Source organism: Saccopteryx leptura, chromosome X (assembly GCF_036850995.1).
Source record: "Saccopteryx leptura isolate mSacLep1 chromosome X, mSacLep1_pri_phased_curated, whole genome shotgun sequence".
Lineage (NCBI taxonomy): Eukaryota > Metazoa > Chordata > Mammalia > Chiroptera > Emballonuridae > Saccopteryx > Saccopteryx leptura.
The window spans coordinates 8,766,866-8,781,672 of record NC_089516.1 but is presented as its reverse complement, the minus strand read 5'-3'; the positions used below and the strand labels follow the sequence as shown (position 1 = coordinate 8,781,672).

The window sequence follows — 14,807 nt, the reverse complement described above, 5'->3', positions numbered from 1 at the left end:
AGCAAATTTTGTCCAGGCTAGTAAAACTGTTACCAAAATAAGTTCTTTTTATTTATTGACAACTTCGTGATGTTAAATAATGATAATCTAAAATATATAACTGTCTCACGTAAGTATTGTGGTGAAGGAATGAGACTCAAGGGCATGGAAGAAAGTAACATTATTCTCTCCTTCTGTTATCCCTTCAAAACCACTGTGTGGGTTTTCTTTTCTGTCCACAAAGTCTCAGGCCAATTTCCCTACAAATATAATTCTGGATAGAACCCTTTTACTACCTTCTTTGATGTTATTAAGAAAGCAACACACATGTAGAAAATAGCTAACCACTTTAAATATATCTCTCAAAACTTGGCCATCCATCATTTTGTTATATATGGTGATTCAAAGTGTTACTTAAATTTTATCCTTTGACATATTTTTAAGAAGAATGTTGGTTGTTTTGGTTTATGATTTAATTTATGAACCATGGTGATATGTTCACCATGTTCTACCTATTTGGAGTTTATCTTAAACCAGGAAGAATTATAAGAGGAAATAAACAGCTCCTTGCTTGATTTATAATTCAAATTTAAAAATTTCTCACAGTGAGAGAACGCCAGATGTTAATATTGTTGTTAGTTTAACAAACATGACTCAATTGACCCTAGAATTAGACTTCATTTGTCAGATAGCATCTTTGAGGCTGAAATTTCATGATGCCAACCAATCTGGCACATCTTGTTTTCCTGAACTGGCAAGCTGTTCTGGCATGTGGTAGATTTGCCTAATGGAGCACCATCCACCCAGGGCCCACCAATAGAGGGGTCACATTACATGCTTCCCAGAGGGTACATCCCGGGGCCGCTTTGCAACTCTGCTGGCAGCACAGGAACTTCCCGTCCACGAAGAACCCAGTGTGGTACTTGATCAGCAGGTGGGGGTTACCCCTTATCTCTGGGGAGCAGGCAGGAAGAAAACACTACATGAGCAAACGTTGGCCCAAAAGAAGAAACACATTCAGTAAGTGCTGTTATCACAGACCAATGAAAACATAATTTTTGCCAGCAACCAGGCTAAGAGCAAATGGTTCGCAAAGGTTATAAGTCTTTCACTTAGAAGTTAAAAAGCCAGAAAAGAAAGTCTAACATATATATAGTGAGAATAGTACAATAATTTATATAAGTCTTAAAATTTATATACAGATCAGCTTGTTATTAGGATTTTAGAAATACAGCCATACAGAAGTCAGTGGGCCACAGCACATGCATATTGTTCTCTTGTGGCAGAAAGAGACTGGAGAGTAGCACTAGATCTTAGCAACAAGAAAAGTTTCTAGCCTGACCTGTGGTGGCGCAGGGGATAAAGCGTCAACCTGGAAATGCTGAGGTTGCCAGTTCGAAACCCTGGGCTTGCCTGGTCAAGGCACATTTGGGAGTTGATGCTTCCAGCTCCTCCCCCCTTCTCTCTCTCTGTCTCTCTCTCTCTCTCTCTCTCTCTCTCTCTCTCTCTCTCTGTCTCTCCCTCTCCTCTCTAAAATGAATAAATAAAAAAAGAAAAGTTTCTAATAAACATACACATTCCCCCCACTTCTTATTTTGAAACAGTTCAAACATACAGAAAAAAATGTAAGAACAGTACAATAAATATCCATATGCCCTTGAGCCAGATTCAGATTTTAACTGTGCCACATTGCTTTATCTCTTTCTCTCTCTGTACATACATATTTTTAGATTTTTTAATCATTGTTATATTTTCTTAACCATTTAAGAGCAAGTACAGATATGATGACCTAAGTAATGTCACCCACAGTACTTCAGCATATAACTTCTGTTAACATGACTTTATATAACCATAATACAATTATCAAATTCAGAAAATTGAACATAGATGCAATACTACTACTTAATATATATTCCATATTCAATTTTTCTAATTGTTCCAATAATATCCTTTGTAACCATTCACTTTCTACTGATCAATGATCCAATCCAGAGTGACACATGGCATTTAGTTATCCAGTTTCCCTTGATATAAAACAGTTTCTCCTTCCTTTTTTGCTACGCAGGACTTTGACCTGTTTACACTAAGGAATTAATGGTTTATGGGGCTACTTTTATAAGAATGTGTGCATATTTTAAAACCCATGGGAACAGGATAAAGAAATCCAAAGTATTGCTGGCTCAAGCAAGGGGTTACTCGGTCTGCTGTAGCCCCTCGGTCAAGGCACATATGAGAAATCAGTCAATGAACAGCTAAGGTGTCGCAACAAAGAATTGATGCTTCTCATCTCTCTCCCTTCCTGTCTGTCCCTATCTGTCCCTCTCTCTGACTCTCTCTCTCTCTCTCTCTCTCTCACACACACACACACACACACACACACACACACACACCCAAAGCAATGAGATTCTAATATTAGAGTGTACTTCCATGTCTACAGCGAGCTAGCATCTCTCTTAGTAGAGAATAGTTCAAGATGTGGCTTCAACTCTTTCCTTCTTGATTTATTATTCATCTTGCGGATTTCTTATTTTGATTGATCCCATAAGAATTCTGTTTCTTCTTTACAACCCCAACTCAAGGAAGTATATGAACAGAATAATAACCACCCTGCTGGGTCATGGGAAGGATCTGAGAAAACGTATGTAAACCATCCAGCATAGTGTTTGGCTTAGAGTAGGTTAGGTGTTCAATGAACAGGCTTTGGTAATAATATTCCCTTAGCTTAACTCAGTTTATCTGACATTTAAAACATTTACTAAATGTTAATGAAAAATTTAAAAAATTATTATAGAAAAGCAACAAACAAAAAATTAAGTTTATAAAACACTAGTTTCTGATCTTGAACTTTCCCAGAAACATAACATTTATACTGAACTGGCTAAAAAGTTGGATTTGGGTAATTGGATTATGAGTTCTCCATAATCAGAACATTATTAAGTGTGTGACATTGACCATGTAACTTTACTTATCTAAAAAAAAAGACTAGTATGACTCATTTTCACAGAGTTGTCAGAGGGCTGCCTAAGAAAATGTTTTATAAGTCCTCGATACAGTAGCTGACGAGTGATAAGTGCTTAGTGTCAGCTACAAACATCCAAAGTACAGTAGCTACAGGACCTGACACAACCTTAAGAGGACCTAGAATAGACTTTGCCCTGAAAAGGCAGCACAATGGGTGGAGAGCAGGTGGCCTGGCTTCCTCCAAGCTGCTAGGAAGGACAATAACCAGCCCTGTGCAGAGATGGGGGGAGGGGAAGGGTATCCGATCCCCTGTGGAGCAATGAGAATGCAAAATGAGGAGAAGCATGGCCTATTTTCTGAGGTTGGTAGGAAAATTAGTAGATTCTGTCTTGGCATTGAGGAGTCCTTTTACTGTCATATCTTTGCTTCACCAACCCTCAAAAGAAATCAATCTATGACTCCTTTTTATGATTGTTTAAAATTACCTTTTTGTAATGCTTTCAACCACTGGCTTCGGCTCTCTTCATTTGATGCATAGACATAGAGAAGACCATCTTTATAGACAATCTGGAAAGGAAAAGATTTGGTGCATTTAGCTACAATTGCATCATAGTTCACTCTGGTGCAACTGCAAATTTTCTGTTATCCAAAAGAAACCTTTAGTTTGCTTATATAATATCCATTAGCTCTAGAATTAGGTAGAAAAATGTGTAGTTATTTTTCATCCTGCACCTTTCAGTTTGTTTTATCCCCAACACCTCTGCACTTTGGAAAATGATAGCACAGAATTAGAAAATTATAAAATGTTAGATGCTATAGGTGTCTTAGCAGTGTTCTGGTCCACCCACCTACCCAGTACCTGACTCTTTACAGCCAGTTTGAAAATGTTCATCTGCTCTGTCCTTACAAATATCTTCATGGATAGAATGTCCTTCACTTTTACTATTCCATTATTGTCAATTTTCACATATTCTGTTTATTATATAGTTCATGCTTATATTGAGCATTACTTATTCCCTTGGGCCATGTCCCACCACAGGAATCCCCAGCATGTCATTTTCTATTCCTTAAGATTTTTGTTTGAATGTCTGAAGATGATAATGTCTACCTAGATCCTTCTCTGGTTTACTTAGTTTTGTGAGGAAATAATACAGAATATTTATTAAACACCTACTAGTTTGGGGGAGTCTTTCCTAAATGCTATAATATTTTAATTGTATTTCAACTTTGTGAAAAATATATGATTACACCCATTTTGCAAGTAAAAAATAAACTGAGAGACTATGTTTCCTATGGTTACACAAGTATAAGTAAGGCTAGCAACTCTGTGGGGCTCTAATACATATGTTCTTGAGTACCCTATGCCCCTGTGATATGAATTTGAAGCATCTTCCATGAGCACACACTCCCCTGGTTTCTCCAAATCATGTAATGGTCTTTTTTAAAGTGGGAAGAATAGATTGTTCAGCAATCAGATTACTATGTTTCATTGTTGGCCACAGTTCTCTCCTACTAGCACTGGGTAGTGTGAACATCAGAAGAGCAATCCATTTATTCACCTTTAGATCAGAAAGATAAGTATTCATGATATAATGAAAGTAAGGCTTGACTTAGTTCAAACTACTTCCCAAGAGTACTGTAGGCACAATCTCCAAAGCATACCGTTTTTATAAAATATATATATAAGTCAGGGTAAAATGAAAACTCCTGAGCATGCTGTGCAAAGCCCTGTCCACCTTTCGAGCTTCATCTCCTTCACTCTTTCACAGGGCTGCTTGATTCATAAGGACTACTTGGAGCTCTCCAAACCTGCCATACTATTTCACCTATGCCAGCCTTGACATGTGCTGTTTTGTTTGTTTCACTGCCCTTCCTGGGTTTTGCTGGGTTTAACCGTACTTTCCTTCCCAACTCACCTCCAGTAGAAAGTCTCTCTGACCTCTTGGAGTGAAGAGTGAAGCTTCTGCTTCCTGAGGCACCATGACTATTCTGCTGCCTTTCACCCTAGTGCTCACCCTCACTGCATTATAATGATCTGTATAGACCTTGGGAACAGGGATAACATTTCATTCCTTATAGTGTGCCTAGTGTCTTGTAGCACATTGGATATGCCCAACCATGTCTAATGAAAGAGATTGTCAGTGCCAAAGGCAACTCGAGCCACTGGGACTCACTCGCTCACTTTCTTCCTCTCCCCCTAGGGAAAGCATATGGGTAGATAGAATTTTAGTAAACTACCCAATCCCTGCCTAGAAAGGTTCCAAGCCTTGTCATTGTCTTAATGGATCATTGTGCAACATCTCTATTTATTCCTGCTATACTGAGCTCCTAACAGAAAGTAGTACAAGAAGAGCCGTCCGCCTGAGGGAATGTTGCCTCTCCGCTTACCTGGAAAGGGTACTGTCTCTCTACAGGGGTCTGCTCCTCGAGATTAACTTTCTCCACACATCTGATTTTCTTAATCTCAATTGATCCTTTTCTGCTGCCCCTTTTCTGAATTAGAAAAACAAGATATAAGGTTTCTCATGCAATACACAATGGTGTACAAAATAAAGCATAAAGTTAAGGTTATGCTTGGAAGGGAGACTGGGAGACAAGGTGGTCATGTGAGAATCATTCCAGTTCTTCTATAATAGTCCAAATCTAATGATAACAGAAAATATTTTCAAGTATGGACACAAACTCATATATGCCTCCCAAAACAAGTCTTCAAGCAACACTTACTAATTTCGTTTGATAATCTTGAAACACATTTCAAGTCACCTGCCATGTGGTTGATCTACTCAGGAAAATCAAGATTTAACTCCATAAAACTTCTTCATTTTGTTTCAATTTTATGACAGCATTTCAGTATTTCTACTATGATAGAGTTCTCAACTGTATAGAAAGAGTCTGATTTTCAGCACTGTGTTAAAGCAGGATTTCCCACCTTCAGTACTATTTGGGGCCAGATAATTCTTTGTGTTTGGGGCTGTCCTGTGCATTATAAAATGTTTAGCAGCATCTCTGGCCTCTACCCACTAGAAGTCAGTAGCACATTACTCCCATCAGTTATGACAAGCAAAAATGTCTCCAGCCATGTTAAATGTCCACTGGAGGGCAAAATCACCCCCAATTGAAAGCCACTGTTCTAAAGTAATTTGCCTTTGTAAAGTTAGCCAATGTTTTAAAATTTCTTTATTGACTTAATTACAACTTGATTAAGAAAAGACCAATGTAGTAAGTGAGTATAGTAAGTTGATCTTTACTGTATAAGCTATGAAACCTGATGTTGTTGCATTATAATTATGCACTTTGTGGAGCCTTAAGAAGAAAAATATAAAAGCAATGGAATAAATAGGGTCTCACCATTTTGTCATATTCATAATAGGAGAGGTTTGTTTTGGTCAAAACAAAAAGCCTCTCTTTGTAATTATTTGGTGACATTTTCTTCTTTTGCTGTGACCTTTTGAGAAGAAGTTCTTCTAGAATGGATTTTGTATCCATACTGTCGTCCTAAATAAAACAAAATAGTTAAAATGAGTATTTGCAGGATTTAGTTAGGTTCTCTTTTACTTTCATAATTTTTATTCAACTGTTTCTCATTTAGGGATAATATAAATAACATAATTTTTGAAGTTAGTTTTAGGCTTATACAGAAAAAGTAACTAAGCAGGCTCTTAAATAAACATATGCCTGAATGTTTTTTCTACTGCTTTGCTTTGACTTTTACAAATATGTTTAATTTTTATAGGATTTTATGCATTTTACTCATCTCCTATTGTAGATCATAATTTTACCATCTTCATACTACCTTCCAGACCACTTCATCAAAATTCTCCTAATTTCTTAAGCATTCCATAGATATTTGTTGAACTCAATTGGATATAATAAAACTTTTAAAAATTTGAACTCCACATAGCTCACCATGTCTGAAGTAATTGATCAACTGAAATTTATCTCCATTAATTTGACCAGTTTTTTGACCAAATTATCCCAAGCACTATGAAACTCTTATGTCATTTTAAGTCATACCCACAGCCCCTTATCATGGTCAGATCTTTAACATAAAGGGCATGAGTTTACTTTTCAATATTTCTGAGAATGAAATATCTAAAATGATATCAAAAGAGATGAAAAAGCCTAAAAAATGGTATTTTATGAACAAAAAACTTTTTTTTTCCTCCTCAAACCATGTAAAACATTAAACCTTTTGGAAAAAAATTACAATATTGGTTCTACTATGATTATTGTTTCAATCCTCAGTCTGATGACAAAAGTGGTGTTCAGCAGTCAGCCACAAGAGAGACATTTTCTTACGTTCTTTTCTTTGTGGAATTATATCATCATTATTAGCAGTCACATGTGCAATAATTACCATCTTTCTTTGTCTCCTGATAATCTGAAGGTAATTAACTTCACTCACCTTATGTTGGAGAGAGCTGAAGTGTGCTTGCAGTTCCCTGCCTTCAATTCTCAAGCTCTAAGCAAACAGCTACTGTTCTGAGGCCCCATCGCTCCTATTTCCTCTCACTATGCCAGGGGCATGTATTAGAAAGAAGGTATTTGCATCCTATTTATCACTCTGGATCAGGAAGCACCCATATTGGCACTGCTCAGTCTGGATGGAGGCAGATGCCAAGTGAACCTGCCCAGTCACTAATGTGCCCTTCTCACTGGCCCAGGAATAGGGTGGGCCACGATGGCAGGGGAATGGGAAGAAAGGAAGACTAAGAAACACGGCTTGGCATTGAACAAACCATGGGAACACCGAGCCAGCTTCTGTCCTGCCATAGACCATACCACTCTAGAAATGGGAATCAAGAAAATCAGCTTTAGTTATTTATTTACATAGATCAGAACACTATTAATCTCTCAAATGTTCTCCAAGGGCATCGTTTGATGTATAGACAGAAGTAGTAGAAATATTATCCATTGAATATAATAGAGTTTTGATCACATTTTTTTGAATATTATTTTATCTTGGGGAAAGAAAGCAGTGTAAAATTCTTTTAAAAAGTAGAATGGGTTTCTTTTGAGCACAATGGGTGCTAGTCACACAGTCACTGGTTTCTTTGTCCTAGACAGGGCAAAGATCAGGGTGTAGTAAACCCAGCAGGACCTGGAGAGGTGGGTGACACACCTACCTTTCACCTTTGTCTCCATCAAAAATTATACATACGCCTGTTAAGATTCTTTTCTATATTCAAAGTCTATGGCCAAAAGAGAATTTGCTTGAAGACTTACTGAAACTATGGAAGGTGTACTTTTTGTGAGTTAAAGTCCCCTTTTAGGCATACTTGTAGGGTACTTTTGCTTTTTACATTTTGACATTTAAAAATTGACTGACAAAGAAAAAAAGAAAACTGAAAACTCTTGTCAAAAATATTTTATAACCACAGCTAATACAATACTACTCAAAGCAGAGTGCTCCTTAAATAGGTCTGGTTAGTAGAATAGAAAGGATACTTTCCAATTTTTTTCAGATGCTGAATCATTTTGTAACATTAAGAACAGTTTTGAAAATGCAAATCCCACTGTCCAAGATAGTGTTCAGCTTTTCCCATTAATACATTATGATACACACACTTTTATGTTTATAGATCTTTCACATTCATCACATTAATGACAGTGTTGGGGGGAATTTTTCCTAAAAATTTAATATGGTGAGTCAGAAACCACAGACCAATGAAATTCACAAAGTTGCTTCTGCTATTGAAGGGAAGAACATCGTCTAGAAAGGAAAGTACTAAGTCCACAAGCACACTCTCTAATAAATTTCCAAAGGTTTATATATGTTGTTTCTGAAGCAATATAATTTTTCAGATTTCAACAAAACTGTTCATTCTAGAATCCTGCCCTTTGTGATCTTTTGGCTTTCATTTAAAACATTAAAAAAATGAAGACATTTCTTTGGTTTATTCTGCAAAGTCAAGAACTACAGACAAGCAAAAGAAAAAAAAAACCTGTCAACATTTTGGAGAACATACCTTTAAAATTTTTAAAGTATATACATGCATGTGTTTATTTTTACAAAAATGAGTTTGCATATTGTGCACATGGATCTATAATCTGTTGTTCTCATGGAATTAACTTTAAATCCTTCAAAGTTCTAATCCCAAAGCTGGACTCATGCTTTCTATAATGCTTGAAGAACCCCATTTAGATGACTCATATACTTTTGTCATCTCCAGGTTAGTTTCTTCTAAGACAATTCCTGGTTCCCTCTCAAGTTTGGACCCGCCTTTCTCCTTGTATATATGCTTCTGACTTTTCCTTGTACTTGACTCTTCTGCTTGATTAGCCTAGATTATAAATTGAAGATATTTCTCTGGTCTCCCTTGGTATGGGAAGGTGGTAATAGTGATGACTAATTTTTAGAAATGTAACGTCTCTTCCCTTGCATTAGGACAATAAGTTATCAGGGTTCAGGTACCACTGTTGACTCAAATGCCTGTCCAGAGTCTAGCAAACTTAGTTCTGCCTACCCTTATTTATTCAGTTGGGAAGGTAAAAAAAAATTCAAAATAAAATAAGATCCTATAGCTAGTCAATATTAACTAGAAATCTTTTTCCATAGAGGAGCTGGTGGGATTTGGCTGGGCTCTAATATTACCACCTACGTAAAATAGACACATCAATTTGCCTACCAAATAACACAGGCTACCTATTTTCATAAGCATATAAAACTAGAAAAAGATTAAAGTGCAGGGGAGGCCCCCCCAAAATAAACCTGACAAAAATCAATATAGTCTTCACTATAAGGAAGCCAGCAACCATTATGCACTCTGTAACATACATAAAGGATTCATGCTGAATTAACACGACTTGAAATCACTAGACTTATTTAGCATTTACAAGGAAATAACATCATGAAAGTAAGGACTTCAACAAGCCTGTAGGTCTAAAAGGCACACTGAAATTTCAGCCTCCAGTGTGCCTGAGTGACAACAAACATGTTTGACAGCCAGGTTTCTTATGCAAGGTTACTATGGGGTGGTAGACTTAAGAGGTTTGGAGGAAGTGATAGTACTGTCATTTGTGAGCTGTGTCACCCTGACCAAGCCCCTTCCCTGCTCTGAAAGTTGGTTTTCTCATCTATAAAATGATATAGACAACAGTTCTCTCACTGTTATGTGAGTTAAATGAGAAATCTTATGTGAAAATGCCAGGCACACTGTGGGCGCTGAATCATGATTAAAAAAGAAGGAAACAACTCAAGTGCTAGAGCAGAGTCTGTTGTCTTTGTGACAGAAGGCCTGAGGAAGAAAAAAGTGTCTTTTTTCCTTTTTCTTCAGATAATCAAGAAAGATGTTATGGAAAGCAGGGCATTAAAATTGGACCTTGAATGATATGAGTGATCGTAGTGATAATAATCCTAACTAACATTTAAGGAGGACTCACAATGTGCCAGGCACTACTTAAAGCACCTTAAAATATGCTTTTGTTTACTGGTCATAACCGTCCTATTGGGTAGATCATGACACCCCCACCCTATCGGGTAGGTTGTGACACTCTACCCTATGAGGTACACAGTTACCCTATGGGGTAGGTCATAACACCCACATCCTATGGGGTGAGTTATAACAAAGTCCCCCTGTGGTATAAGTTGAAACCTCATTCCCTGCTTACAGCTCTTTCCTGAGGAAGCTATAACACAGGGGTTGGGAACCTATGGCTTGCGAGCCAGATGTGGCTCTGTTGATGGCTGCATCTGGCTCACAGACAAATCTTTAATAAAAAAATAATAACGTTAAAATATAAAACATTCTCATGTATTACAATCCATTCATTTCTTACAGCTCATGTTCATGGTTGCGGGTGGCTGGAGCCAATCACAGCTGCCCTCTGGGACAATACCAAATTTTTATTGGATAATGCGTAACATACACGAGTCGTTGTATGACTTTCATGGAATTGCATTTTAAAGTATGTGGCGTTCATGGCTCTCTCAGCCAGAAAGGCTCCCGACCCCTGCTGTAACAGATAGTAAATTGCTCAGGCTACCCTGCTAGTGTGGTGGAACTGGGATTTGAGTCCAGGCAGCCTCACTCCACAGTACATATTCTTGACCATGCCAGTTGTGTATCTCTCCTAATTAGAGAAGGTCTAGCAGCAGTCATAGAACATCAAAGCAGGTAGGAACCCTATAAGTCATTTTTATGGAGGCATTAACTGAACCCTAGCAGCCTAATTGACTTAGCCAAACTGCAAAGCTGTGACCTGAGAGACACGGCCCAGGAAACCAGATAGCTGGTATCCTGCCTGGTGCACTCTGCACACCATTATTGCAATAAATAGAATAAAAGAGATCTGTGCTCAGTTAAACATACTACAGCCTTGCATAAATTTGAGTATTACCAGACCCATGCAAGGGGCCTTTTATTGGAAATAACAGAAAGATATGACTTATCAATAACCATTCAGCAGGCAACTCCAATGTGGTATTAAATAGCAAACATCTAGCCCACATTTTGAAGATAGGTAAGAAGATACAACTCAAAAGTTGAAATGAATTCTGAGTGGTGCAGAAAGGGGGCAGGAGGCAGGGAAGGAAGGGAGGAAGGTATACATAGTGAAATGAGGTCACTGGATTGTTCCCGCCACCAAAAAGGATATTCCCTGACTGGCTCAGGATGCTGCCCTTAAGGCTTTATTCTTTAGAATTGAGAGATGAGAGTAGCAATTCCTTACTTCTTTACTTGATTTAGTTATCTTCTCACCTTACATATTATTTAGCTGAAGGCTTTTTGGTAGGTAGCAAGATATGAAAGTAATCCATGTTGTGGGAGGGTAGTGGGAGGTGGGAAGGAAAGGATAGATACTTTGAGTAAGGACTGGGGAATCGGGGGGGTGGCTCTGAAAGGAAAAATGGAGGACCTTGTGACAAACTTGATCTTCCAATATTTGCCTCGGGTCAGACCTGCTTACCTTTCTGCTAAATAACTGAACAAGCTATGATGGTAATTCAAACAGGAACAAAAAACTTAACTCAAAATCAAGTAAATGGTTTAAAATGATAACTCTTAAGGTGCTGGCCCAAGACAAATACTAGCTCCACAGCACTTGCCAAATCCTTCGTTCACATGATGCTATGCAGGAGAAGGAAAGCTATAATTATCTTGGCATGATATAGACTGAAATCCTTTAACATTGACATTCAAATTCTCAGCATTTTGAAACATCATACTTTAATTGCTCCAAAATGAATTTATAAAAACCACACATTTCAAGAAGGCCGTTTCTGCACAAAGAAGGTGAGACTTCCAATGCCATTTTCGTTGGAACTATATTTAGGATGAGGTGTGAAATTCATCTGTAGTGCCCCACTGAGCTTTTCTAAGCGCTTTCTTCTTTTCAGCCACCTCTTCCCTTCTGCTCCCTCCCCTTTGCCAGGGCACTCCTCTGGGCACCTTACTGAGGAAAGAAGAAAAATCTGATAAATCTATGTCCTAATACCTTATGATAAGTTTAACATATAGCACTACTTATGGAATACAGGTTGGTATGTGCAAAAGCACCCAGCTTTGGTGGGTTCAAATCCCTGCTCTGTCTCCATGCAACCTGGCATGTTACTTAACCTTGCAAAACCTCAGCTTCCTCATCTTAAAGAGAGTAAAAAAAAAAAAATAACCACCTCAAAGGGTTAGAAGGAGTCAAGAGAAAATGGCGGTAAGATGCCTAGCACACTAGTAGATGTTCCATATCCCTTCCTCTCATCACTCCATCAGCAAATTAAAAATAATAACATAGCAAAGTTTAAAAACAAAATGACCCCCGACATAAAATTTCCACCCTCATCCCCCTTCCCCCAGCTCCTGGGATGGGAGATAAGGAGAGGCAGAAGACTCCTTGCATATTCTCTAGTCAACAACCACCTGGGCTGCAGGTCTGTTACAAGCTTTGAGTCCTGGAATTGGACCTTAAAATCAGGTTGAGCCAGCCCCTTAGTAACTGTGGATTTGTGCCACCAGATTTCTTACAAACCAATGTAAGATGTTCCCAAAGGGTGCTCCCTGGACCATCAGCATTACCCGAGTGCTTGTTAGAAGCGCAGAGTCTCAGTTCCCGCCCGAGACCTAGTGCATCTGAAGCTGCAGTTTAGTGACATCCCCAGATGATCTGTGTGCATAGGAGACTTTGCAAAGCACTGACCTAGACCACATTATACTGTACTACTTTTTAAATCCAATGAAATCATCACAGTCCACAAGAATTTTCAAAATTATATGGATGTGGGTAGAGCCTATGGTTCATCTCCCTCCCTCCTTTCCATCTTCATCTAAAATACCCCTAAGCCTCTGATTTAGGGAGACTTTGGGAACCTCAGAACAAATATCTGTAGCTAAAATAACATCATAAAAACAAAGAAAAATAAAGAAGGAATAGCTAACATTTCTTTGCCTTTCAGAAGCAGTGAAGAAGCCAATATGAAAAGCCATGGAAAGGTGATGCCTAAATAATAGTAAGGAGAAAATCAGAGGAAACAACACAAAGCTAGATAAAGCTGGTGGTGATGTACCCACAACATGACTGCTACCCTGAACGAGGTTTGGAGCCACAGGGTGTGTGTGTGTGTGTGTGTGTGTGTGTGTGTGTGTGTGTGTGTGTGTCCAAATTACATGGACCCATCCAAAGTCCCAGAGGAACCCCAACAATTTCATATTTATAATTTTTTGTATTTTTTAAAGCTGGCTCCCCAAGTTTTGTGAACTTCAGACTCGATAACACCCTGACCCCGACCCCGACCCGAACCTGTGTTCCTGTAGGATATGACAGTGCATAGCCACCTGCCGCTATAACGCACCATTTTGCTGGTTCCGCCGCCTGGGTCCAATGCGGTGAAGTCAGTCTGCTCATGCAAGAACACAGCCCTGTCTGTCCTTCTTCTAGCAGCAGTGAATTGTCTCACATTTTCCCGGCTGCTGGGTCAGAAATGGCTACATTACTCAGTGCCCCCTGAACGTTTATTGTCCTGCAAGGCCTTACACAATTCCACAGGAAACCACGCTCAACACTTAGCCAACACTTGTTGATCTGATTGAATGCAACAAAAACGGAGACAAAAGTATATTTCTTAACGGTTCCAACTTTGATAACCACGGCTCCTGCTTTTACCACGCAGCTCTCTGGTACACGTGATAACCCTGCCTTTGTTTATAGAACTTGATTTTGGAAAGGACAAGAAAATATCTCTGTAAAACCCCACTTTTGACTCTGACTTCTCTGACATGAGTCAGGAAACCATGAGGTAATGCCAAAGTGCACAGAGGATAAGCAATGAAAACTTCAACTCAACACTGGACAAAGGGAGGCGGGAGAGCGAATGAGACGACAGTTAGCATGACTGAAAATGAGCACATTTCCACAGCTTGGATTATTAACAAATCCAAAAATGGAAAAGAGACCAGTTTTGCTAATGTACCATGCACCACGATTGCAATGAAAAAGTGTATAATTGTCACCTAACATCATTATGACAACATCACAGCTTTGGCTGTATTTTTTCCACCATTTTATTTTGTGCACACTGGCTAGTCACATGAAATATAATTAATGACTTATTTTAGGCTCTGCTATAGACAGTGAAGAAAATCAATCATCCCATTGGCATGCATTGGCCCACTGCTTACTTATAAATCGTTAGCTACTATAATTTATTAGTAAATACCTATGGCATGATGAAATCTTGGGTTGGCAGAAGAGAGTGAAGCCAATATGAAAAATCATGGAAAGGTGATGCCTAAATAATAGTAAGGAGAAAATCAGAGGAAACAACACAAAGCTAGATAAAGCTGGTGGTGATATACCCACAACATGACTGCTACCCTGAACGAGGTATACAAAGAGGTATTCTTTTGAGTGGACACAGGATTAGCATCATTTCT

The 14,807-nt window shown here is 38.5% G+C and overlaps 1 protein-coding gene across 3 annotated transcripts in view; it reads right to left on the bottom strand.

Moving 5' to 3' along the window:
* BMX (BMX non-receptor tyrosine kinase) overlaps positions 1–13,861 on the bottom strand; it is a 58,412-nt gene extending 44,551 nt beyond the window's left edge. For 2 of the 3 annotated variants that reach the window (XM_066356167.1, XM_066356169.1), the window contains exons 1-5: positions 13,727–13,861; positions 6,289–6,435; positions 5,329–5,433; positions 3,426–3,507; positions 814–933 (exon numbers count right to left, since the gene is read on the bottom strand). In XM_066356167.1, coding sequence (XP_066212264.1) covers positions 814–933; positions 3,426–3,507; positions 5,329–5,433; positions 6,289–6,435; positions 13,727–13,729 — 457 coding nt within the window. In that variant the 5' untranslated portion in view covers positions 13,730–13,861. Of the gene's footprint in view, positions 1–813; positions 934–3,425; positions 3,508–5,328; positions 5,434–6,288; positions 6,436–7,345; positions 7,493–13,726 lie in introns of those variants that run through there. The other variant, XM_066356168.1, reaches the window with a different exon arrangement.
* Between the last annotated feature and the right edge of the window lie 946 nt (positions 13,862–14,807).